At 48.9% G+C, this 27,352-nt stretch overlaps 1 protein-coding gene across 1 annotated transcript; it reads right to left on the reverse strand.

The window, feature by feature from the left end:
* Positions 1-1,471: 1,471 nt before the first annotated feature.
* Positions 1,472-26,795, reverse strand: LOC144168354 (uncharacterized). Its single transcript, XM_077697359.1, has 5 exons — positions 26,555-26,795; positions 15,534-15,674; positions 10,756-10,947; positions 8,670-8,759; positions 1,472-1,687 (listed from the first exon to the last, which is right to left on the reverse strand). The coding sequence occupies exons 1-5, from the start codon at positions 26,562-26,564 to the stop codon at positions 1,590-1,592; spliced, it is 531 nt and encodes a 176-aa protein (XP_077553485.1). The 5' UTR covers positions 26,565-26,795; the 3' UTR covers positions 1,472-1,589.
* Between the last annotated feature and the right edge of the window lie 557 nt (positions 26,796-27,352).

A 27,352-nucleotide genomic window follows, 5' to 3' on the forward strand; every position in this document is an offset into this window, starting at 1 on the left:
TTCAACGTGTCGCTCGCTTCATACTTGCTGCATTTTTCCAAAGATAAAGACGGAGGCGGACTGAAATAGTGTAAGAACATACTGATTGTCGGGTAGACATATAGCTAACAGAAAAACGATATTTTCGGATGGGGCAGCCATTATTTCACTGATATTTTTCTTTCTGGAGTATTTAGAGAAGAAAAAATTGCGTGCACGTTTTTTGTTAAGGGGCTCACTTCTACGATTACTTTCGAATAATATCACGTGCTTGTAAACTTCAGAAAATTATAGGAAACAAAAGGATAAGCAGCTGGGATCCCGGCACGCTGTCCGGGCGCTTCTACAGTACAGTCCTCAATTTTAGAAGTGCGTGCCGATGCGGAGTGCGAACAGCGGGGTCAAAACAATACCTAAATGCCGAGGGGATAGAGGTAGGATGCCCCACTCAGAAAATTTCAGGGCCTGTGATCCGAGTAGATAACCGCGCAAAGCCGGCATCAGCCTGCGGCAGCGCAAGGGATTTTGCTTCGTGACAAAGAAAGTTTTATCAGTGATAGACCAAGACAGACAGGCATGGTGAAAAACAAGAAGGCGTAGGAGCGCCGCCTCGGGAACGCTAAACAAACTTTCCACTATTTTGCATAGTTTCCGAGAAGCGGCGCTGGCTGGCGGACACGAAAGCACGCTGGAAGGCTACGGAGCGGGGAAGGGTAGGAGAGAGCAATAGGAGAGTGGCTGTTTGGCCATTTTTCGCTCACGCGTTAGGCAATGTTTATGCAGGCGGCGTTGGTATCATAATAACCATGTACTCAAATCACGCTGGATACAACCCGCACGTTTCATATCTGAACGTCTTGACCATCGTCACAAAGTTCATATCCCGCACCAAAACACTGTCACCTACTGTCATTCGTTTTTGCCGAAAACGTGGCGTGAGTGGAACCACCTGCCTGCTTCATTAGCTTGCATTACTAACCCTAACCATTTCCGGGAAGCATTGTCAAGTTCAAATTTGCTGTAAATTTTTTTCCCAATACTTTCTAGTAAGGAGTGCTTTCTTGTTTTTCGTTGTTTATTGTTTCTTTTTTTATTTTTCTTCTTGTTGTATTGTGTGCTTGTGTCGATCCGCCGTTACTGTGTTCTTTTACGGCGAATGATGTGCGCTTACCATTTGCTTTTATTTTTGCTCCGAGTGTGATTTCGTTTATGGCTGTGGTTATTGCATTTGCTTTACCAGTTTCTTAAACATTGTTTTATATTTGTGTGTGTACAATCCTTAAACATTTGTCGCGTACTTTTGACGTCTTTTTTTGCTTCTATGTAAGCCCCTCCCCTCTACAATGCTGTATGCCCTGAGGGTAAAATAAATAAATAAATAAATAAATAAATAAAAAGAAAACACAAAAAAGTAAAGAAAGAATTTTTTTTTTTACAGTTTACATCGGCATACAGGCAAAACGGCATACGGCATACAGTTCTCGTTTGAGAGTCAATAAGTAAAGCTACAAGTCGGCGGGTCAGACAGACTTTATGTGAAAATTGCCAACACCCCTGCCAAATTATATTACAAGAGTAACTCGCAAGGCTCACAAACACAAGCAACAGCTTCAACTCGGGCATCTTCGTGGTTGCAGCTCCCAGCTGTAAGAGACGCCGGCTTTGCGGATTTCTTCGCGCTGCATCTCCCACAGGAGGCCGAGTGGACCTGCAGGGAGCAGAGGTCAAAATGCCGGTTTTGGATCCAATGACGCTCACAAAGGAAACTTCACTTTGTGACGTCCCGGCGAGCAAAACGCCTTAAAAAGCGAAGCCGACCCAGCTGGGAGTGTATACTAGCAGCCTGTGTGTAGCGAAAGGGCAAAGCGCCCTTTTGGCGTAAATCAGGGGGCAAACTTGTGCAGTGTGTTGCAGAAAGAAATGCACATCTTCAAGTAATTTTTCCTCCCGAACCGCGCCTCATTTGCATGAACTAAAATTTCATAACATGTTTGGTAAAACAGCACAGCCGACAGCAATACTCCGTTTTCTTTCTGGGACTGGATTACCAAAACAGCGTTCTCTCTATGGAAGCAAACTTGCCTTCTATGCGGGTGCACGTTACAAGCCCGAAGATGGCTAAATTGTGCAAATAGACAAAAGCAGGTTTTTATTCGATTCAAGGAGGCCACTAATTTTCCCTTTCCTGTGTCATCGCAAGAAATTTGGACCTTTAGTTGCGATATTCAGAGATGCGACGACCCTTCTGCACAGGTCTTCGAAGCTGCTCTTTGTGCATCCCATTTTCATTGAACTATACTACAAATTCGGCAGCAAAATTTAATTCAATATTTTCTAAAACATGCATTGACAAACAATGGCCCAATTTATTAAGTCAGCTTCCCCTGTGCCATTGCGTAATCGGCGCAGTGCTCAGGAACTTGCGAGTTCAAGCGCCAGAAGGCTAGGACCAAGGAGGCCGGCGTTTGGCGTCAGCTGTGTTGTTTTAGATGCTTAAGCATTTCTATGCGGACTAAATGAGGAAACCCGTCTTTCCGTCCGTAACGTTTGATTGGTCACACGTTCGCCGCGTACAAATGTGGCAATAATTAAAAGGTGCCACAATCTAAGACATACTATGGTTCAGCTTCACCACACAGAACTCTATTAAACCAATTTATGCACCCGACAGTAACACTTCAACGAATCGAGCATTCGGTCTGACTGAAAAGTTCGGTCTGCGTTGTGGCATCAGGCAATGTAAGCACGACGTTCTGCACTGCGCAGAGTCGCAGCACAGACGTCTTTTGCTGAATTCGTTCCGTTGATGGCATGGATTGGTCGCTCCAGTGCACTGCATTGAAGGCATTGCCTTAGCGTGTATACGGTCTTGATAGTACGTTGGTGTAAGAGTCCTTCTATTGCCCCGTCAAAAAATGTCTTCCCAGCAATGCCCATGTGTGTAGTAATGTCGCCGTCTTTCAAGTGGCTCGGTACAGATGGCCTGATGCGGATGGGGTCTAAGGAGGTACTAATTAAAAGGCGGCCATCAAATTTTGGTATCGGACTAGGCGCTCGGAAAATTCTTTTCTCATCAATGCATGTGGACAGTAATGAAGCCGACTTTAAGGTGCTCACCCGCCGCGGTGGCTCAGTGGCTAAGGCGTTGTGCTGCTGAGCACGAGGTCACGGGTTCGATTCCCGGCCGCGGCGGCCGCTTTTCTGATGGAGGCTAAAAGCAAAAATGACCGTGTTTACGAGATTTTGGCTCACGTTAAAGATCGCCAGGTGGTCAAAATTAATCCGGAGCCCTCCACTACGGCGCGCCTCGTCCCCTGCGTTGCGTCGGCGCGTTAAACCCAACAATCAATCAACTTTTAAGGGACACTGAAGTGATTTGTAAACATTGAGGGATTACTAGCGCAAATTGTAGTCCGGAGTCCATAGGCCATGTTTCGACGACTCTGAGCGCGTTTACGCGAATTTATTTAGTAGAAAAAGCAATTCGAAAATGTTGTCCTCCTCTCTGGACCCTCGCCCATTTTTTGTGGCGTTTTCGTGTGACGTCACGAGGAGACGAGCCGGCAATTGGCTGCGCTACTGCACGGTTCGCAGACCTTCCGATCGAGTCAGTCGACACAGCGTTTAGACCGCCGGCCGCCGACGGTTCGTCGCAATTGGCTCGCTCAATTGAAACTAAGCCACCACATGTTTGTGAATGAAAGAATGTGCCTTTCTTTACTTTGTTAGTTTGCACACTGTATCTAGCTCCAAGTCGAGTCAAGGTCGCCTCACACAAGCGCTGCACAAGGGCACATGCGACGCTTCGCTGACTTTACGCTAGTAGGAAAATCTAAGGCCACTTGAAGGCGGGAGAAGAGTCAACGAAGTCAATATTGGTACTAAGAAAATAAAATCAACTGAAACTTTTACTGTACAGCCCAAAACTAGGGAGGAGGAAGCAATTTTTTGCGCTGGGTGAACAAGCACAGCGGTCAGCAGCACGACCGCACATCTGCGAGCGCTTTTCCGTCCAAGAAATGCAATTGCTAGACGTGAAATATTGTGGAAGTTTGGGGGGGGGGGGGGGGGGGGGGGGGGGGGGCGCTTACTGCACGGGCGCTATACGACAAATAGTCATCTAAAGTACTTCAAATGATAAGGCTAAATAAAAGTGTAAACTGGTTATACATTATATACCTTATATATCCAGCTCCGGCTCAGCTGGCAGTCAATAACATCAAAAGAAGTAGAAGAAGCAATCGACAATCTAAACCCAGGGAAGTCTCCCGGCCCAGATGGTTTAAGTGCGGCATTCTACAAGGCGTTTAAAAGTGAAATAGCGCCGTTGTTAGCGGCGGTTTTCAACGAGGCTTATGATTTGAACTCTCTGCCAATGTCCTGTGGATCAGCTCACACAGTTTTAATCCCAAAAACAGAAGATATAGGAAAACTTAAGAAAGTCATGCATATAGACCTATCTCGCTTACCAATGTCGATTATAAAGTATTTATGAAAGTTCTCGCCAATAGGCTTCAAAGTGTGATACATGAAATAGTAGGCCCTCATCAAACATGCGACATACGAGGACGGTCCATATGCGCTAACATTCATAAGGCTAGGTGCGTGCTTGAGTGTAGTGACGCCACGCGAGTGCCTGTCGCTATGCTTCAGCTCGACCTTGAAGAGGCATTTGACTGCGTGTCACATGAATTGTTGTTCAGTATTCTGGATCATATTAATGTTGGTTCTGTTATCAAGGAGGGGGTGGCGCTCGCGTACCGGAATTGCAGTGCGCGGTTGATTGTGAACAAGACATTGGGAGCGCCCATTAACGTGTAACGCTCTGTGCGCCAGGGCTGCCCGCTCAGTCCACTATTGTTCTGCATTTACATTGAGACGTTATGCTTGCGAGTTTTAAAAGATGTTGATATTCGGGGGTTTCGCCTTCATGAGTCAGAAGTCAAGCTTTTGGTGTATGCAGACGACATTGCCGTTCTCTGCGAAGACACGTTCAGTATTATGAGAGTAGTGGACATAACAAAGCTATTTAGTGCAGTTTAGTGCAGTGCAGTTTAGTGCAGTGAGCCGTATTGGCGTGAACAAACCCAGGAGATTCGCGCAAAGGAGGATAAGTGGAAGGGGGCTTTTTTGTCAACATTTGCTAGGGCAACGGTGTGCAATTTGTTTTTCATTTGTAAATTGTGGTATGTAATGCAGGTACTGCATTGCTCTCGTGCGAATGTGCAAAAGCTGCATCGGGTGTTTGCGGTTTTTGTGTGGGACTCAACCTGGGAGAGGTGCAGCCGCACCAACCTGTTTAGGAGAGTGAAAGATGGGGGACTGGGGCTGGCGCATTTATTTGTGCGCCAGCTGGTCAACAGATTTTTTTCTTAAGGGATGTAGGAGACCACTTTCTTCGAACAGTATGTCAACTGAGGCTGGGCAGTGTACTTCCTGACTATGTTGTCACCACCGAGTACCTGTCGGGGGGTATTTTTGGATTTTTTAAAGAAGCAGTTGGGAGTGTGAACTTTTTGAGTGCACGTTTCTCTAAAGATTATTTAAGCACAGTGAAGCGAAAACCTTGTACAATGATATTGTGGATGTTGTCTTCCCTGTGCCCTTGTACAGAGCTATGTACTATGGAGGACCCGGCCAGGATGTGCTCAAAAGGGTGAAAAGAATGCAAGTACAGCCTGGAGTAAAGTCTTTTTTCTTTCGGCTACACACGGGAACATTATTAGTCCTGACTTTTATGGAAGAAAGGGGGCTTTTTGTGCCATGGGGGACAGATTGCTTTAGCTGCAAATCGCCGGAGACGATAGACCACGTTTTTTTGCATTGTTGGGAGGGCGTATATTTTTGGGATGTTTTACAGAGAACAGTTTGCAAAGACTTCCCGCTAAACCCTCTTGGCATACGGTATCTCTTCGTAGACAAAGAGGGTGGAATGCCTTATGATTTAGTCATGGCGCTGGGCCTCCACAGCATATGGCGCTCACGCACAGCAAGACTGTACAACGACGTAGATGCCCGTTCCGCAAAGCAGTACTTCAGAGAAAGTGTAGGTCGTTATGTGGAGGTAATTAAATCTCAAGAGGTATCGCCTGTGTGGCTGCCAAAGATAGAGTAGCTTACGTCATTGAAAGAGTTTTAAAGGACATCACTAGGCCTAAGTCGGGCCGCCTCACCACGTGTTTGTCGTATATTATTTACGCTGTTGATCTGTGATGTGTTGTGAATTGTCGAATCCAGGCAATAAAGAAAAACAAAAGGCCTGTGGTCGAGTGGTGTAAGGCGCTATGTTATCGTTCTGCAAGTCGCAAGTTCGAATCCCCGAGGGTGGATCTTTTTTTTTTTTTTGCCAGTTGATTTTTTCGTTTTCGGCCGATGTTTTCTAAACTGAGTTCACCATTTTTGGGCCGTAACGTTCACTGTTCCACGAGCGAGTTTGCAGAACGCGCGCAGACTGCCACTGACGCTCTAGCGATTTCTCGTTGGCGTGATAGCACGCTAACGAGAACTGCTGCTGCTGCTGCTTGCTGCTGCCTGCGTGCTGCTGCTTGCGTGCTGCTGCTTGCGGGCAGTGGGCACAGGCCTGAATCAGCACACCTTTGTCCTGGTGCGAACACGCTTTTTACGATACAGGCATGAGTGAGGCAAGCTCCGAATATGAGGGAAAAGCGCATGGCATTTGAGCGTCAGCGGTGACGCGGAGGGCGTCATCCACTGCGTAGGCCTCGGCTAGTGATTTCTACGATTCCAAGCCGTCCTGGGAGGCTTACCTCAGGCATTTTACAGCCGACAATATGGCAGAAGGGCGGTATGGCGATTACTGAGATATCGAGAAGGCCCATCCAATGATGCCGTCGGATGTCAAACATGTTGTTTTACAGAACCGAAATCGAAACTTGTTTGAATGCTAACCTCGGACATCGTCCAATCATGGTGCCATCTCCTTGTGACGTCACAGCTTTAGTTGGTGCGGCCGCCACAGACCGCGCATGGCAGTTTTTCTTCTTTCCCGCTTTATAAAATAATTAACGACTTATCAAACGGATAAACGATGAAAAGTGTGGTAATTTGAGCCAGTCTACGCAGTGCAAGCAAAACCGGGAGCTTGACTAATTCACTTCAGTGTCCCTTTTAGGTGTTCGGTGTGTAGTAAGGTGGCATAAGCATTTACACGAAATTTCCCACTGGGAAGCTACTGCAATTTTTAACAGCGGAGCTGTTTAGGGACTCGCGATGTCCGCCGATGATGCTTGTCACGCGAGGCGAAGGTGGTGCCCGTCACGGCAGGCGAAGGTACCCCGCTGGGCTGATAGGCGGCGCCACAGCCTCGAAGGCGGTCCAGTGCAATATTTCGGCACGCGGCGCACATCCACCTGCCCCCCTATATATGCACCGATAAACTACCAGACCTCCGTGGGTCAGCTTCGAATACGTACATACCGCTGCGAGTGGTGTTGTGAGCGAACCCGCCCCTGCATGCTGTGGGCGCCAGTGTGCCGAAGTCAGCTCCGGTGTTTCAGCAGATTTCACACAGTCACGGAACTGGTTTTAATTTTTCCCCTATATTTTCCTGTTGCAGTTTCGCTAAGCATTGTGGTTACTGACCTGTTAGAGCCACTTTTGCTGTGGGTGTTAGCGCCGCTTACTGCTTCCGGACTGACTCGGCTATGCAGCCGTGGGAGAGCCAAGACGCCCGGGAGCACTAAATGCCGTGTGGTGGCGCATTGGGACTACAGTCATCGAAAGACTACAGTCTTCCACCGCGGCTGCTACGTGACTGTTTCTCCCCCTTGCACTCTCTCTTCCCACTCTTCCCTTCCCCTCTCGCGCCTCCCACGATTTATGCAATGAAGGTTTGCGCAAAACAGTTACGCCTGGTCTGATTCGCCAGCTTGTGGTTGTGAAACCTGACGCGCAGTCGCTGTGGGTGAAAAAGTAGTCATCTCACGAATTAAGGAAAGAACAGAAGCTAGAAGGAAAGAAGGCTATGGCCTGTAGGGAATGCAGCCATATTTTTTTATCGGAGAGCCGAAAGCTGGGACGAGCAGGGGACAGCGAAAACGCGGAGGAGATCATTTTAATTCCTAATATTCTAACATAGTACCCCCCTAAGAGCACATAACCTGAAGGGGATTCATGTGAAGGAAAATGCGCCGGCACCTGATCGCGGACGCCACGAGTTCACGCACAGCTTTCAGGCGGAGCTTTACAACTGGATTGGGTCTAGAAACGCAAGTCGCTGCGCTAGGCTGCCAGTGAACAGCCGGCATACACGCAACAACAAAATGGCCTTCACGAAATCCAGGAAGGGCGAAATTCAGCGCTCACAGCTCGAAGCTGCTGCCAAGAAGAGTGACCACGAGCTTGGGATCTTTTTCAAAGTGGTCAACTCGCCCTTGTACTTGTATATTTCTTTTTTCGGCGCTCTGTGGAACTAAAAGCTCACACAGCCATATGCAATGATAGGTTTACAAACGGTAGAAAAGTTGCACAACTTCGCGAATTCCTGTCAATTTTATAACTGGAGGTGCCTTCTGGCGTACTAAGCGCCCAACATGCACATACAATAATATCGGGACTTCGTACAATATCGTATATATGAATATCACGTTTAAAGACGCAAGCAAAACACAAATTTATAATAAGTTTCTCAGGGTATCGCCGGAGATGTGCAACAAAAGATTTATACTCACAAGGCGGTATCTCGTCAGGCCACTCAAGCTCGGTCAGCGTGGCGCCGTCCTCTTGTTTCTCGTCAGGCTTGTTGGCCTGGAATCTCGGATCTGCGTAGAGGTGTGATGGCGCCTTAGGCAAAATTTAGACGGTTGGTAGCCGTAGCATCAAATTCGGAAAGTGAGACCACAGGATCAGAACATTTTAACACGAAAGTGTTTTATTCCCCGATACACCAAGACTTCGCTGACGTCATATCCGTCACGGAAATGACGCCAGTACAACGAAGCAAGCGGCTTGTAAAGAGTGCACCCCTGCACACAGGTTCTTCTTGCGGGGCAGCAACCTATAGTACTAAAGAGTACGTTATACTTAGGGTTGTTCGTTTTTGGGTTTTATATGTTAACGCGAAAGTTTTTTATGCCGGGATACAGCAATATTTCACTGACGTCATATTCGTCACGGGAATGATGCCAGTACACCTTTGCCGAAGCGACCCGCCATTAGGACGCCGTTCGCGAAGCACACCCGCAAGACAACCGCCGACCTGCTAATCATGCTCAGCTGCAGATTTCACTGCACATTTCACTTTAGTGTTTTACCCATTCCTATGACAGAGGAATCAACCACAGTTTTCTATTATTATTATTATTGCGTGAGGATCAGGCATATCGGGAAATTTATCACCGCGCTTCGCCAACAAAGCCACGTCGCAAGCCCCGCATAGCCTCCTGCGCCCCCCCCCCTCTCCCCCCGCCCACTCCCGTTAGTGATATGGACGCCTAAGCAATCGTCGCTCCCTGGGAAAGGCATGGCACCCGAGGCAGCCCGAAGTTTGTGCTACCAGGCCGCCTCTGTCTCAGACTCGCCACCTCGGTGGGGGAGGGGAGGAGGGCGGCGGACAGGCTGGTTTTACATATCGTGAAATCACCCCCCACTATCGTCTCAGTAGCCAAAAGGTGCCCGCACCCGCCGCGGTGGCTCAGTGGCTAAGGCGTTGCGCTGCTGAGCACGAGGTCGCGGGTTCGATTCCCGGCCGTGGCGGCCGCTTTTCTGATGGAGGCGAAAAGCAAAAACGCCCGTGTGTACGAGATTTCGGCGCACGTTAAAGATCCCCAGGTGGTGAAAATTAATCCGGAGCCCTCCACTACGGCGCGCCTCATCGCCTGCGTTGCGTCGGCGCGTTAAAACCTACAATCAATCAATCAAAAGGTGCCCGCGGCGCAGTCCACTCTCGATCACCGGTAATCCCTAGTTAAATTGGCGCAGAATTCAAACAAACACCACACCCCGTTTTGCGCCATATATAAGCTTGCCGAACGAGCTATTTGCGCTTAAATTTAGGGTACATTCTTTTTTATATCCGTAAGAATGGTGGGGGAAATAGTGGAAGTTACAAAAGTACGCGTAAACATAAAGTGCCGTAGCGCACTTTTGTTGGTACTGCGCGCACTATGCATGTTTCAGCTGCCCATGTAATGCGGCTCTTTGGAGTTGTCTCAAACGACACTGGCTGATTGGGGTAAGCGACACTGTATTACGTGACCATATTGGTCGAGTGAGCCCATGTTTCACGAAACGATTATTTTCTGCCTTAACGAAAACAAGCCAGTTACAAATACGGTCAAAAACAAAGCAAAGGCAGAAAACGGCCCGGCGCAGTATGGTAGCACCATCTAGGACTGATGGCAAATAAGGCTCCGCAGCCGGCTGCCCAGCCGTCGCTTGAAGACCTGCTCTTGTGACGTCATTGCAGACGTTACGAAAACGCACGATTGGGCGGGAGAAGCAAAATTTTATCTTAAATTGATTAATTTCTCAATGAATAAAGCTTTTTTTTTTTTTTGAAAAGTGCTGGGGGCACTATAAAACCCGAAATCTTTCGAATAGAACAAACTTGTGTTTTGTCTGCACGGCCCTTTTAGTGAAAGGTGTATTCGGTAGTGTTTAGCGGGATTAGGGAATGTGTTCGTCCGGAGGCGACGCCACGTGTGTTCTTGCGAGAGAGAGAGAGAGAGAGAGAGAGAGAGAGAGATAAAAACTTTTATAGAATGTTTCTGAAATAGTGCCTCCTTAATTGAGTGCAGTCGGGAAACCGACACTTACCCTTACCAGCGGCCTCGCACAGTCGCAATTTCTTCTTGGGCGGGTAACGCGGCGGCGGCATTTGGGTAATGGGAACGCCACCCTCCACCATGGTCGAGTTGGCGGGACCGGTCGAATCCCAGCAGCCGAAGACGTCAGCTTGTATGGCGGCGGATCTGTCCAGGAGGCTCTCTAGGCTGTCGCTCTCGCCTCCTGCGGGTCAGCACGTCGCACTTAGCGATTTCCATCAAAATCTGCTTGTGACAATATAAGACGCCACTGACGACGTGCAGTATTGTTTAATACTGACCTCATCAGTATGCACGAAAGTATGCGGCATGGCGCGCAATAATGTGCAAGCAGTTTCTGGAAAATTCCTCGGTGTACTATTATGGGCAATATGAAAGGAAACACACGAACGCGTGGCAAACAGCCTCGAAACAGGCGCGGAGCAATACGCGGATGGCGCTGTGAAAAACAAATGGGGAAAGGAGGGCGCTCTTCCACTAACTGTTGGCACTCCCGCCACGCTGGAATTTCTACAAAGCAGCAGCTTACGTCATTTCGCAGATAATATGATATCGTCTGACAGCCGATAAGACGCACGGCAGGAATGGGAACAGTTCGTCCCCCTTTCCACTTTGTTTCCGATGGCGGCCGCTGCGTATCACTCATAGCTGGGTCTGAGGGTGTTTTCTACGCGTTCCTATGTTCTCTTTCATATTGCTCATAATAGTACCTTAGTGCGAAATAACCATACATATGTAGCCAGTTCTAACGGAGCAGCCACAGCGCATGTGTGTGTATACATCGTGCCTGTGAAGCAGTACTTCGCGTAGGCACAAGCCCATTGCACGTGATTAACGTTTACCCTGTCTGCGATGCGGTAGTTGCTCAAAAGGAGCTTTCTCTAGTAGGATGTCGCAAGAACGACTCCTAGTTTTAGTAACCGTACTTCTGATGGTGGCGGATGTGGAAAACGTTTGTGCCTACGAACTCTCAGCGTTCGTAATGACACAAAGTGCTCTTAATCACTCCGTCCCCCGTGACATGCGTCGTAGTTATTGCTTGTTAGAGCGCGACATCTTATTTGCCAATATTGATTAGTTTCTCGAAGTAAAAAAATGTATCGGTTGATCTGATGCAGATTTAGCTCACTTTGCTCATTTAGCCTCATTTAGTTCATTCGCATCACTAACAGCACCCAAACGGCTCTCGCTTGTGCTTTTAACGTGTGTCTATTCGACAGCTCTTTCTGGGTCTATTGCTCTTTCTGTCTACCGGCGGGTCACCTCTTCCTCCTTTTGCACCGTTGCTAATCAAGGAGGCCGCGCACTTTTAGCATGTTCGGTAAACCGCACCGGTGCACACCAGGGCCCACCAGTGCGCCTTTTCATACTCGAAAAACCGCACCGGTATGCACCATGTGTCCTCGATAAACCGGGGCACACCGCCGCGTGGCAACTTTTGGTTGCACCGCCGCGCACCGAAAGAGTCGACGGAGCGCCGGGGTGCAATCCCGAGATGCATCGCGAACGGCGCAGGGCAAGCGGCTTCCTCCACCGTATGCTGCATCGACGCACTCGTGTTATATATAGTGAACTAGAATACTTGGGTAGTGGAAAAAACGGCGCCTTCTCCCCACAGCGCCCTTGAAGCTGTACATGTTAACCGCCGCCCGTGGCGCTGGTGTGCCCCGCCCGAGATCTCGAGGCGGCGCGCGTTGCCGCTATGCTGCTGTTGAGTGGTTCACGCTCGGTTTTGATGTTTCTTAAGCCGCTGCACATACTATTATTGTGTGTGTAATTAAAAGAGCAGCCTAGCCGGCCCTACGCTGATCTTTAAATGTTCTTGGCTCTTTCTTTTGTTTGTAATTTGGAGAGGGCATATGCTTGAGGCGGTCTCTCATTTTCGAAGGGCCATGGCTCATGCAGTTTTAAAGGATAGTGCAATAGCGCGTTGTGGGACTGTACCCCTAATCCATTTATGCGATTGCTACAAAGATTTTATATCTGTGATTTCTTTTAGCCATCTTTTATTTGTTGAATTCATAACTGTTTCAATATCTTACGTCCGCAAGATGTGGGCAGCACGTGTTATGAACTTGTGCATTTGTAATATCGTAATTGTTCCATGGGAATGAATGGCCAGCCTACCAATCAAATGTACAGTTTTAAAATGATCGCGCTATAAAGTGTGCCGTCTGGTGCTTTTCCGATAGTTACGGTTGTGAATGTTGATGCTTTCCGCTGCCTTGAGGGAGATCGCGTGTGTTGTGTGGATTAGTGCACTGCAAGGGCTCGGGCCAGTTGGCACGCATTCAACAATTTTTTTTCGGCCCGGTGCTGGCCCAGGCGCATGCATGCAGTGTCTGAAGCCCAGCAGTCGTGCGCCGCAAATTCGTGATTGTTGATACCAAAAAGTTTACTCATTGAATTAGTTTATCTGAAAAAAAAAAGTCGAAGTGCGAAGTCACTGCAGCTCCACTGAAAATATATTTTGCTGATATTCCCGGAAATTCTTTTCATGTGTCCGGATAAGTATTTACAAAGCTCGGTCCAAGTTTTAAAAATGTAAGTCCAATATACTCCCTTTATGGTTATGTTTTCAGGTTGAAAACATCAATTTTTTTCGGACTCATGTTTATAGTCTGCCGAACGCGGGCTGATATTTCAAAACAGTCCGACGGGCTCAGGTTTCTTTTAATAAATGTTGTCGTGTATGGGCAAGGCTCGGGCTTATATTTTAAAAAAAAATTATTTGGTTCGGGCCGGGCCTAGGAATTGTGACCTGTGCAGTGTTCTAGCGTGGATTAAATTTAAAGAAAACAACGGAAACGTGTGTAAGTCGGCCTGCCTAACACACCACGCTGTTTGCTCGGCTGACACGACACGACAGAAACGTTAGCAAACAAAGTATCCACACGCTAGCCTCGATCGCTAAAGCAAGACTCGCGCAGTCTGCTTGGTTGGCCAAATGGGTTGAAAAAATTAACAAACAGTACATGCGCACTGCATAGCTGCAGTTTTCCCATAAGAACCTTGCTATATTACTAGCATTCGCAAAGCTAATGCAATGCGCATTCGCCATACCAGTGATGAATTTACCCTAAAATAGAACTGCTGCCCCTTCAATACAGTCCACAACGAACGCTGCAAGTTGCGTTATATTTTTGCTTCCGTTCTCTATTGTTTTGTGTGTTTTCTCCCACGCACGGCATTTGCGCGCATTACCGGGACTCGTTCGGCGTTGCTCGCGCGCACCGGGGAGTTGACGCTTTAGTGTGGTAGTGATTATTAGATGCGGCTCATCTCTTGCTCTGAGGCATGTCCCTCCTGCGTCGTCGTCGGCGGCGGCGGCGGCGTCCGTCCGCAGTTCTCCTCCGTTCTCCTCTCCCACAGCTGTGTGCAACACTCTCACTCCGGCGCATTAGCATAACGACAGCTGGCGGGCTTGGTTGACGCGCGCTTCGCTGCGTTAACGCTGCGTTAACAGCTGCTCCGCTGCGCATGTGCGCGCATGCGCGACTCTCCTCCGCGGTCTCCTTTCCTTCAACCTAATGGAAACGCCAATTGAACCCCCAGATGCGCCGCATCACACCAGGGTTCCCTCGCGGGGAGATGGAGGCAATTTTCTTCTCCGTATACCTGTTCTCGCTTCAGGCACACCGAGCTTTTCTTTCGCACTTGCATTTCGACTCTCAGATGTGGTTTCGGTTCTGCTTCTCCATTCGCGTTCCCATGCTACAGTTAAGGGCTCCGCGCGTTCGTTGTGCGTGCGTGGGGGGTGATCGGAAAAATAAGCCTGAGCCGCCATACAGACAGTCAAGAGGATCACCGGTGCGCGACAGGGGTATTAGTCCTTCTTAGTTATGTTGTTCGTGAGGTGGGGGAAAACGCAAAAACCCTACGTTCCATCTTTTTTCTGCTTCACCTTGTCGTCTGTTTTCTCAGCCTCCATTAGCTTTCACAGATTTTGTTTCTATAGAAGAGCTCTTAACTTAAACAGGGACACTGCAGTCCGGCGCTCGTTCTAATTTCGACGTAAACAGTTCAAATTCAATTCGTCTCGTAGTCTTCTTTCAGTGTCATGGAATAATTGCATAAAATTACATAAAGCCGACGGGAAAACACATTAACGCGAACTGATTTACGAATCGTAGTCGTCCAGTTTAGTATAGTGCGGGAACTTGACAGGGAGAAAATATTTGCAGCATTGATTAGTCAACCCTACGCCAACCACTTCCGCCCACAACACGCCCAAACCCCTACTAACATGCAACTACATACTCTTTCACTACCGCCAACAGTTTCCTCCCCCACATAAGCAACTCACCAAAGAGGGAGGAGTATTACTTCTCCAGCTAAAAACTAACACCTTCCCCCACAACACGCTCTGGCACAAAATATTCCCCGCCCAATACTCACCTCAATGAATCTTGTGCGCCACATCAGGAACGCTATAACACCCCAGATCTCCCTCCCAATCCCAACCCTACCCCTTCGCAGTGGGCGGCGACGCTGACCATCTCCGACCCCTGTTCCCAGCTTCTCCTGGTGAATAGGGCACGGAAGGCCGGCTACAGCCAGGGAGTCCTGGACTGAGGACACCCGCTCACTGGTCCGGAGTGACCGCAATCAGAACGAATGGGATAAATAAAGTTCCTCCTCTGTTCGACTCTCTGAAGCGAAGGGCTGTGATAATGCTAAGACCTTTGTCACGCAGAGTTGCACGCACTGCTGTAATCTTTCTCTATAACGCTGCTGCATATCTCCCGGTTAGGGTCTGTTCCTGCTTACCTCGCACACTGCGGGAAAATGAGCGACCGGTGAAGCGTCCACGTGTCGGTTGAGCCGACGCAGCGGCGGCAGACGCCTTGACTGGAGGCTTCACTTGGCGGGGTGCCTCTCCCTGCGTCTGCATCTTGTGGCGAACGACGCCTACGCGCAAGCAAGACAAAGAAAAATGCACACAATAACAGTAAGGGCACCCTTAAGTCCAGTCCGGTCGGTATATAGAGCACAACAGCGCGAACAGAGTGGAGAAAACAGAGGGTGTATGTGGAACACCTATGATTCGCCGAGCCCCTGATTGGTGGTGGAGCACGAGATAACGCAGTGGCGCCGTTAACCTCTCGTTGGTCGGGGAGTTTTATTGGGTCTTCGCGTTCGCGTGCAGAAAGGAGGTGGAAAAGAAGAGACCACCATGCACGTGCCCTCGCCCTTCCGAAAAACAAGAAAAGAAAGCAAAAAAACAAAAAGAATGATCGCCACAAGCTGCTCGTGCGACGCCTCTCTATTGGACGGCCGGGAGAAGACCACGTGAAGATCTGAAGTAGGCAATCTTCAGAGGCCAGGCCATTAAGACGCGCGCAGCCAGCCGCCGATCACGTGGTGACTAGTCGCGGCGTTTCGAGTATATGCAGAACACGTTTCCAGACGTGATGAATCTACCCTTTGCAGACAAGAGAGCCTGGATAAGTTTGATGTTCGCTGAATATGGTGCGGGTTTTGGCCGAGTCCATCGGCGTGCTCCAGGGTGATCACAAGGCCATTCTCGTTACGGTTTGGGCGCAATGAAACTTCTCAAACTGGAATTTCTTAATGTCAGTTGATCCCACCGTGTGTTTGGTTTAGTAAATTCACTAGTTTCGCTGGCCTTCCATCTCTGTGTGACCGAATGGCTCCTAAGTTTTTTTTTATCAAACACTTGTGAGGGTGCACCTAAGACAGCTATAAACGCTATAATTCTTTACTTTACCCCTGGAAGAACTGTGAAAGCTATAGCCGTCGCAAACTCAAAGCAGTACATCGTGAGGTTTTCAAGGCAGCAGACAGTTCAATTGAATTGAGTGTTGTTTCCAAATAAGTACACGGTCGGCAAGTGAGGAAAATATGTACAATAAGTATATATTGTGTTGGGAAGAGATACTTTAAAAATGTATCGTAATTTATCATGCTGAAATTTCGGCTTTGTGGTTTTTGCGCTGACGTCTAAGCCGACTTCTTAAATCGTACCTTCGACAATTTTTTTATGTTTAAATAATTTCGCAAGTTAGCACAGGACCGGGGTAATTGGAGATAAATGGGAGAGGCCTTTGCCCTGCAGTGGGCGTAAATAGGCTGGTGATGATGATGAGGAGGAGGAATTTAGGATCTTCAAGGCCAATATTTCACAAATACGTAATTTAGGAACTTGTTGCAAAGAACGTGAAAAAATTTCGGGGGTAACGAAGGAAAAAGATGTTTTTGGCGAATTTTAACGTTCTGTTTACACTGTATGCAGATCGATATCACACTTAGCTCGTACATTTCGTGGCGAGGCAACTAACGAAAGGACGCGTTTATTTGTCATGCGGGAAGATAGTATTGCTTGGTTGGTAAAACGTTTATTGAGCTTAGAGTGGAGGTATAGAAGGGTGCGGCTAGCCTCGTAAATCCAGGAGGCCTTTTGTCCTGGCTGCCTCCAGGGCGTGCCGCACCAGGGCGACTAGGCGCTCCGGAGCGCAGCTGGTCAGCTCGGACTGCCACTGCTCAGCGGAACAGGAGGGGTGGGGATGAGGGTGTTGGGGGCAGGTGAAGACGAGGTGGTAGGTGTTGGGAGGGGTGTGACAATGCGGGCAGTCGGGTGGGAAGAGAGAAGGGGAAATATGGGATAGGATGATGTGGTTTTTAAAGTTAAAAAATGGCTGCGGCTTAGCTCAGCTAACCTTGGATATGCAAAGGAAGAGCTTAACTCAGTCTGGTTGAGTTTTGGTTTCGCTTGGTTAACCATTGATGTAGCTGTATTGCCGACCACGTCTCAAGCCGTTCGGTTCCGTGCAACACTAACAGAAGGAGGCCGGGAAAACGCGGCGTTCATTCATGGCGAACACACCATTCCTCTTCGCCGGGCCCGCTGTTGGCGCCTGCGGGCGCCGACAGCGGTCGCCACCGCCGCTGCGGGGGTGATTGGCTGCCTCGGCCGCAGCGGCGGTGGCGACCGCTGTCGGCGCCCGCAGGCGCCAACAGCGGGCCCGGCGAATCACGCGGTGCGCTTCAAGGGGTGTGTCGCCGAGGGTGTGTCTCCGGTCAAAAGGTCATTTTCGCATCCGCCACAAAATCACTGGACCAAAGTAGTAAAGCTTTACTTTAAAATAACTGGGCAATGGTCCTAGAAAACGAGTAGCGATTTTAAGCGGCCACAGACTTTCGTCGGCGTCAATACAACTCTTCCCGGTATACTGCGGCAACGCGCCCTCCTTGTTCTCAAATTTTCTCCCCGGGCGTGTTTGTTTGGCGTGCCTGTCGCTGTGTTCGACGAGTTGTCTCAATGTCCTGGAAACTTCCGATCTAAAGTTTGCTCTCCCTTAAAGCATGCAGCAAATCTCCCCCAAGGAGGAGCGCATTTAGCTTCGAGGTCGACATGGCGTCGACTGGGACGACGGTGGCACCGGCGTCGAAGCTGACGCTTTGGCGGACTGTGTCACGTTCCCTCCCAAAACTTGCGCCGTATAGAGCTCGCTGAAGGCACATTCCCACTGGCGATTTGTCTCGTCGCGCGACGGCGCGCGTCGCGCGATGAGGCCTTGAGGTGGTGTTCGCACTTGCGATGATGCGAGTGCGTTCAGTGCAGCTGCTTCCCGACTTGTACGACCTCGTTGGTGCGTCAACCATTCGCAGTCAAAGAAAATGATGTTACGCGACAAAAGCAGGTAGAAATCAAACTAAAACACATGCTACTAACCTGGAGCAATGCCGAAAACATTTGCGGGTTGCGGGAGGAGCAGAAAATAACAAACTCAAGGAGGCTCTTTTCAACATATTACTGCACGAAGAAATGAACACGCTTGCTTTCACGCCACAACACCCGCATCACGGGCCACAAATGTCGCTTCTTTTCACAGGCGCAAAGTTCTGACGCCACCGAACTCTACGCGTGTTTACCAGTCGCCGATAGAACGAAGAGGCTGCAAGTCAACCTACCGTCTCGCTGTCCACCTAGCTCTATACGATGATTACTTGCTTTTACAATCCATACACGCTTCTCCACACTGATGAGTTCCACGCTATTCGTTGATTAGTGCACGCGTACGCTGAAGCCACTGACCAAAGAACCGATGCACACGGGAAGTTGCTTGCCGGCCCGACACGGCGGCCGAGCGAGCCAGCGGCGGTGGCGGCGGCGGCTCGTCCTCGCCCGCCCGCAGCGTTTGCATAACGGATGTAAAGAAACGTTTCGTTTCCGGCTACGTCAGCCTACTCCGCGGCCATGATTGGCTTACCGGTTTTGCGGGGCCGTCGCGTGACGAGGGAATTCGGACCGAGAGCGATCTCCTCCGCCGTCGCAAAACGCCGAAAAGCGACGGCCGGCTCGTCGCTTTGCGACGTCGCTTTTCGTCGCGCGACGAGGCGCATCGCCAGTGGGAATGTGCCTTTAGGGTGAACATGGGAGCGCATGGCCGTCGGTACTATCAGAGCAGCCTACCGTGAGCTGCGCGAAGCATCACGCATGCGCTGTGCGTGTCGAGCCAGAATTTGCTTTCAGCGCGCGCATCGCGTCATCGGGGTGCCTGCTTGTCTTCTGCTGTCTCACTTTGAACCTCGAATTCGCGATCCTTCTATTTATTTATTTATTTATTTATTTATTTATTTACCCTCAAGGCCCGAGGGCATTACAGAGGGGAGTGGGTACATACATACTTGTACATCATACAAATCAGAATACAACAACAGCAAAATTGAAAATCAAGTAACCTTGCTTGCTACAGGGTTGAACTAAAGGCCACGTACAAATAAAATTAATGACAGCAACTTTAATAAAAGCAGCATCTGTGATACCAACAATGTCATAAGGAAGACGATTCCAACATACAGAAGTATTTGGCACAAATGAGTCCTGAAAACATTTGGTGTGCGCTGACGGAATTCCTACTTTATGACGATGATCAATGCGAGTGGGCGACGTAAGTTGGTTAGGACAATAATCTATATCTGAGTAACGAATTGGTGAAGTAAATTTTATGAAATTGACACAGCCGAAACACTTTCCTGCGAAGAGACAGTAGGCGTTATGCTAGTGTGGTTTTCATTGATGTGACGCTCGAAGTGCCATGGTAATTAGAAAGGATGAAGCACGCTGCCCGATTCTGCACTCGTTCTAATTCGTAGATAAGTGAGCCATGACGAGGGTCCCAAACAGATCCTGCGTATTCTAATTTGCTACGTACCAATACTCTGTAAAGTAAGAGTTTCAAGGAAACGGGTGCCTGATTAAAATTTCTTCGAAGGTAGCCCAACATGCTATTAGCTTTAGCTGTAATATATTCAATGTGTGTCTTCCAAAATAATGTAGATATGTAGATGTTATGTGTATACCCAGATATTTATACGAATTTATTGCTTCGAGAAGAACATTATTAATTTGATACGCCCTGATACTAGTGCTGTGACGGTTAACGTGCATGTACTTGCATTTGTTAACGTTTAACGTCATACTCCAAGTCTCACACTATTTCTGAACCCGACCAATATCAGTCTGCAATTCGAGTACGTCTAAATGACCCTTAATTGCCCGATAAATTACGCAGTCATCTGCGAAAAGACTGACTGAAGAAGTGATGTTTAGAGGCAAATCGTTTATATAGACCAGAAAGAGCAATGGTCCCAACACGGGGCCCTGTGGGACGCCAGAGCGAACCGGGACCCTGGGCGAGTCAAATTTATTAACAGTTACAAATTGGGAACGGTTACTGAGAAAAGCAATCACCCACGCGAGCACGTTATCATCTATATTTAGGCTCCGTAATTTTAAAATGAGTAAATCATGAGGTGCTTTGTCGAACGCTTTTGAGAAATCTAAAAAGATACAGTCAATGGGTGTACCGTTGTCGAGAATAGAATGGAAATTGTGAATAAAACATAATAGTTGCGTTGCACAGGAAAAGTTTTTACGAAATCCATGCTGCGAATCAGTAAAGAAAGAATTTCCCTCTAAAAATTTTACAAGCTTCGAGTAAATTACGTGTTCCATTATTTTGCATGGTATCGAAGTGATTGATACTGGTCTGTAATTTTCCGGACAAAACTTATCACCTGACCTAAAGAATGAAATAATTCTTCCCACACTCCAATCATCCGGAAGACAGCCTGCTTCCAGCGATTGCTCAAATATTTTTGTTAGAATTATGGAGCTCTATACTTTAGTGTTTATTAGAAACTTGGAAGTAATGTTGTCGATTCCAGTGGAAGGCGAGACTTTAAGGTTTTCAATTACCTTTTGTACGCCTGATGCGTCGAAACGAATTGCTTCCATCGGGAGATAACCACTAACTTGATAAACAGGATTTCATCCTTTGTTGAGGAAACCCGAGACTGCCGCCGCGAATGTGGCACAGAGAATAATAGGGAGTTTTAGAATAGGGGAAGCCGGCGTTCGGGGCCCCCAAGAAGTTGGGGGGACCCAAACGCAAGGCGCTCGCGCGCGGCGAGTTTTAGAAGAGGGGCGCCCCCGACAGCCCGCAACCGGCTTGCGTTGCTCGGGTGATGGAAACTTTAGGCTTAGCGTCGTGGCGGAAATTTGATCGCCGCTATCTGTGCAGCTGCGAATGACAATCCGTAACAGAACTTTTCACCACACTATCATCCTCTTTCTCGCATGTGGAAGTGTATTTCAGCTATAACTGCCGTTTCAGCGATCGGTGACCAAGACATCTGCATTGCCTGTTTCGATGCTTCCGCGCAGGTAGCGCCATCTCTCGGCCGCGCCACGCACCGCGCGCCACGGCGATCGGTCGGATCGCCGAACGTCCACGGCCGGTCAGCGTAGGCTTAGAATCGCGGCAGATATCTGATCGCCGCTTTTAAAATAAGCCCTGACAACAAGCCCTAGCACAATTTTTCATCACACTAACACTTACTTTCTCGCATGTAGAGTTTCTTTTTAGCGGTCAGATTGATTCGGAAGAGCAGCGACAAGCGGTTGCTACCGTGGTCTGCACCGGTTCGAGCCGCTGAGCGTGCCGAGCTGACATGCGCGGCCGGCGTGTGCGCGGACTGTTTCTGAAGGCAGAAAACGCTTCACGATTACCTGCTTTATCCATATCTAGCGAACGACGTGCGGAATCAACAAATTCAGCTCAGGGATCTTCGCAGTTGATCGGGTGAGTCGAGGAACGAGCCGCAGGTTTCGCTTCAGCCATGGTCACGCGCAGTCTCGCTGGCTGCGAGAGCGACGCAAGAACGCAGACTCCAGCTTTGGGGCGCCCGCTATTTCGGCAAAATAGCGTGCGCGCTAAACGCAAACCCAAAACCCCAAGGACGGCTTGGGTTCTGCGCATGCGCAGTACGACGCCCCAAGACGCTTGGGGGCCCCAGAGCGTTGGGGCCCCCTATTCTAAAACTCCCTATTAGCGCAGTCATCTTTATGGGTTACCCCATCCGAAGTTTTAAGTGTTACTTCACGAGTATCTTTTTTATTCACTACCCTCCAAATTGTCTAGGGTTGTTAGCTAACATATTGGGGAGTGTGTTATTAATGCTTTTGTGGCGCTCCTGTATTCCCCATTAGTAACGTAGTAAGAATCCCATATGACTTGTGAGTTAGAAATTTTGGCGGACCGAAACAGCCTTTTTTTCTTGTTAGCCAACCTTTTCAAAGATTGGCTATACCATGCTTGTTGGTGGTGACTACCTTCATAGGAACAAATGTTTCAGTCAGGTATGTTGCTTTTTTTTTTAACAAATTCCAGTTCGAATTAACGGAAGGCGCCTCGAATTCATCAAGATAGCTGTCCAGAAATAAACAAAGTCCTCTATTGATGGCTTCAAAATCGGCAGCAGCGTAATCTATAATGCGCTTAGTATAATTTTCATGATGAGGAACGCAAACATCTATAGTGAAATGGAGCAAAGAATAATCACTTAGTTGAGGCAAACAAAGTAGAGACGTGAACAGGGGCGGTATTCTCATAACTGTCCCTTTTGAAAACGTCCCTTTTGCGTCCCTTTCATCGTGACGTACTTCCGGTTAAGAAGTGGACGTTGGCAGCATGGAGGAAGGTGGACAGTAGGTTTGCCGCGCTTGCGTTACGTCACTTCCGGTTGTTTGCTTTTAGCCAATCAGGGCTCGCCAAAAGGGACATTTTTGAGAGGGACGCAAAAGGGACAAAACTCGAGAATACCACCCCAGGTCAGGCTCTGTGGTTAACACAAGATCTAAAACGCTCGAAGTAGAAGGTTTAATGCGGGTTGGTTGGGTAACAATTTGCGTAAAGTTGAAATCACAACAAAAGCTCAAAAAGTTATAACTGTCGGTAGAAAACGGACTTAACTGAGGCACATCACTGGACCAAATTATATTTGCGTAATTAAAGTCTACGGCTAAAAGGACTGGTACATTAGGAAAATGTTCCATAACTATGCTAACAGTGTCGTGAAGGCTATTTACGAACGCAGTGTCTAGAGTGCCGTCCTACGGCTCTCTAGCTGGGCCTTGCAGTGCCGTCCGACGGCGCTGCACGCGTATGCTCCCGTGCCGTCCGGCCGGTCCGGCGCTGGAGCGGCTCCTGGACCTGCATGTACAGAGCTCTCAACACACGGCCGGCACGAAAGAAAAGTTCAAGTTCCTCGACGTATCAGCCAGCTCAACATTGGACGTTCGCGAGTGCTTATATAAGCCGTTGTGTTAATGTATCCCTGTGAGCAAGCGAGCCGAAACCAAGGTGCAATGTGCGTTTACTCATTCACGCCGCGCCATGTCGCGGGGCGATAAGGCGACCTTCGCTTTTTGTCACTTTGCGACGGCGAAGCCGATCGCTCGTCCCTCGTCGCGCGACGACATCGCAAAACCGGTTAATCGCGGCTGCAGAGTCACCTGACGTAGTCGGTAACGAAATGTTTGTTTACATCCGCAATGCCAAACGGTGTCGAGCCGCCGCCCGGTCAAAGTTGGCCCGGCCCTACAAGGCGGGCCCGCTGCGCCAGCAAGCAGCGTCCCGTGCTCACCGGCTCTTTGGCAAGTGGCTTCGGCGTACACATGTACCAGTCGACGAACAGCGTGGGACTCATCAGTGCGCAGAAACTACTTTGACTTGTCAAAGCAAGTCATCTTTGTAGGGGCTGGATGCATAGCGGTACGGTAGGCTGACTTGCAGCCTTGCCGTACCTCTATCAGCAAGTAGAAAACACCCATAGAGTTTCAACGTAGAGTTCGAAGGTGCCAGAACTTTTGCGTCTGTGAAACAGAAGCGAACTTTGCGTTCTGGGATACAGGTGTGGCGTGAAAGCAAACGTCTGTATTTCTTCCTGCAATAAGATGTTTAAAAGTGTCTTCTTGAGTTAATTATTTTCGACTCTTCGCGCAAACCGCAATGCTTTCGGCACCACAGCATTACTCTTCCAGGTTATAAGAAGCGTGTCTTTTAGAGTGATTTCTACCTGTTTGTGTCGCGTATATGTAACATAATCTTGTTTAAGTGCAAATGGTGTAAGCACCAGGGAAGAAGTCGTACACGTCGGGTACATCGTACATGTCGCAATAAGTGCGAACACCGACGTGCCCGAGTCACTGGGTGAGAGCACTTACTGCACCTTGGGCTCGCTTGCTCACCGGGATACATTTACGCAACGTCTTACATAACAACCCGCGAGCGTCCGATCTTGAGCTGGCTAGTGCGTCGTAAGAAACTTTTTTTCTTTCGTATCGGTATCTTAAGAGGAGTGAAGTTCGAAGGCGCGGTGCTGGCCGTATCTGCCGTGTGCTGAAAGCTCCGCCGCTCAAGCGCCGGACTGGCCGGCCGGCCGAACGGCACGGGAGCATGCGCTTGCAGCGCCGTCGGACGGCACTGCAAGGCCCCGCTAAAGAGCCGTCGGACGCCACTCTAGACACTGCGATTTACGAAGCCCGGATCGCAGGACGGTGGACGATAGCAGATACCCAAAATAATATTTTTATAACAAGCGCAAATTTCAACAAATACGATCTCTAAATTGGTTACAACTTACAACAGGCACAAAAGACGAAGAAATGTGATCCGCTACCGCAACAAGTACACCACCGCCGCATCTATCACCTCTATCACGACCATACACATTGAATCGCTTTGTACAGTTACTGGTACAGTCAAACAATTCACTGCGGTCAATTTTTTTGCGGCCACGTTTCTGTTAACACAACGTCAGCGTCACATGTATCGACCGCCGCATTTAGTTCACCGCGCTTCGATAAGACACTCCTTATGTTAGTGAAAAGAAAAGAGAACGAATTTTTCGGGCACCACCCACCACCCCTCACGTGTCGCTACTGCGGTGCACTTGCAACTTATAGCGCTGCTCTGGAAACTGAGTGTTCGTCTGAAAGCTGCTGATTAACGAATTGCCTAGAGGCGCTGCCAAGTTCATACACACTGTCGTCAGAAAAACTGTAACCGTAACGCTTATCACCTATGAGCAACTTATTATACCGAAGCTTGAAGGAAACGTCCTTTTCTTTGGCGAATTCCACAAGCTTCTTTCGTGCCTGCCGCGTTTGAAGGGAATAATCCTCACTTACAGTTATGCCATTCTCTTTAAATTTTCCGCTGAGCGATAGTAATTCCTGCTTTTACTTAAAAGATGCGAACTTCGCAATAACGGGTCTATTTTGGTTGGGCCTGTACGTTCCTAGCCTGTGTACTCGCTCAAGTGCCTCACTCGGCACTGGTGACTTAAAGGAGCACTGACACCAATTTTCGGCGTTAATATTATTGCACAGTTCGCTTCCTTCACTCAACAGAATACCCTGGCTGAAATATGAGCGGCCTGCGACGCGAAGAACATAGTTCAATTGCATCGCATTTATCGCGCCGACGGAGCAGCGCGCGGAGCGGCACTCAGCAAATGGACATCAGCGTGACATCACTCCAGGAGAGGAAAAAGAAGTGACGCGACGGCGCTCGCCAAAAACTCGTGACGTCACTTCACGCGCGCGGCCCCACGAGCGGCGAACGGGCAGCAATACCCTCTCAAGCGGGCGCCGCGTGACGTGCGCACAAAGCGGTGAGGTCAAACCGGGAGGCTGTCATATGCGCCGTTCGGGATGAAAGCGCGGGAATTCGTAACAAACGATTTTCAGGCCGTTCAATGTAATTAACTATCGCGCGCTGAAGTATTTGAAGTGCTGTTTCAGGTTTGCCAGACCATTAAGCATCGATAAAAGCAATAAAAGTGTAACATAAAATTTTCGTGTCAGTGCTCCTTTAAGAACGGTAGTGATCTCTTTACCCATTTTTCGTCCGTTTGGTTCCATTTCTCCTGGGGACAGTCTGTCAAACCGTAAAACAAGAGGTTGCTGCGTCTCATTCTGTCCTCAAGCTGAGAATGTTCGTCGTGTAACCTGGCGTTTTCTCGGCTCAGATGGTCGGTTAGCTGCCTTAGATGCAAAAGTACATCCCCGACCTCGGCGTTGTCACACGCTTTTGCTTCGACTGCGGCGAAGTCGATGCCGTTAATTTTGCGCTCGATTGCTCCCTGGTTGTTTGTGAACCTGTGTGAACAAGCGAGCAAAGTTACGGTGCCGCATTTCTGCGCTGTTCCCATGCCTAATAAAAATCACAAAGGTGCTTCTCTACCATAAATTAAATCTAAGGTGGTCGTGCCCGAGCTCGCTTCAAGCTGACAATTTATTTCTCATAAACATCGTACGCATGTGTTCCTACGGTTTCAGGGGCAACCACTTACTAAAAATAAAGTGATGTTAAAATGATCGTCCTCTTTTTATCGAGTCTGCTTGAAGCAAGCTACCGAGTTGCGATGTGACGAAGATATTGCATTGCATTCAAGCTAATGAACGAATAACAGCTCACCCGGGAACATTTTTCTTGCAGATTCCAGCTTCTCCCCAGCTATACGCTGTATGACGTTAGCAGACGACGCTCAGACACTCCGATTTCGCGATGCGCGTGCTGAAAGCATAGCCAGGAGCCGGAAACTTCGGCTACACTCTTAGTCGCGTCCCGGATAGCGTCCTATTTATATGCGGTGGGCAGCCTCAATACCGTGATATAAGAGGCCCTGACAGACTTCTTTTCCGTGACAAAACCTCAGGTGGTTACAGCACGCTTATATGCTGCACCAACGACCCGTGTCATGGCTATATACTAGCGGACAGCCTGACGCCAGAAAATAAATAAAAAGAGAGGGGCAATCGTGAAGCTACGAGCGATATGTGCGGCTTGCGGCGCATGCGCGTATTCCCCCTCACACAATGACCCGCAACGTTCCTTTGCGGCGGCCGACGACACGCGCCCGACGACGCGGCGAAAGCCGAAAAACATAAAAAAAAAGCTTGCGCGCACATGCGCAGTAGGAATGGAAAAAAGTTCGCGCGTGGCAGTTGTGGTCCGGTGATTTGTCTTTAGCGCGCGTGCGCAGTATGGAGTAATTTCAGCGCGGAGCAAGTTGGTGTCCCGCGCTTTGACACATGCTCTGTATAGTTCATACTCAGTTCCGAGCGCTCACACTTTCTTGACCACGTTCACTTCCGCTGACATCAAATGTGTGCACCGAAATCAGTGTAACAGGGGAAGCAACTGCAGTTGCTTCCCCTGTTACACTGGCCACCGGGAACGCAAGCCAAGCAGCGGCGCCACGTCAATCCGGCT

Source organism: Haemaphysalis longicornis, unplaced genomic scaffold, assembly GCF_048455015.1.
Source record: "Haemaphysalis longicornis isolate Haplotype H1 unplaced genomic scaffold, Haemaphysalis longicornis Haplotype H1 scaffold_1, whole genome shotgun sequence".
Classification (NCBI taxonomy): Eukaryota; Metazoa; Arthropoda; class Arachnida; order Ixodida; family Ixodidae; genus Haemaphysalis; species Haemaphysalis longicornis.

Coding starts and splice junctions, on each gene's coding strand:
- LOC144168354 (XM_077697359.1), bottom strand. Junction 10,948..15,533: donor ATTTTCCCGCAGTGTGCGAG/GTAAGCAGGAAC, acceptor GCTGACCCGCAG/GAGGCGAGAGCGACAGCCTA. Junction 1,688..8,669: donor GCCTGACGAGATACCGCCTT/GTGAGTATAAAT, acceptor TGCTCCCTGCAG/GTCCACTCGGCCTCCTGTGG.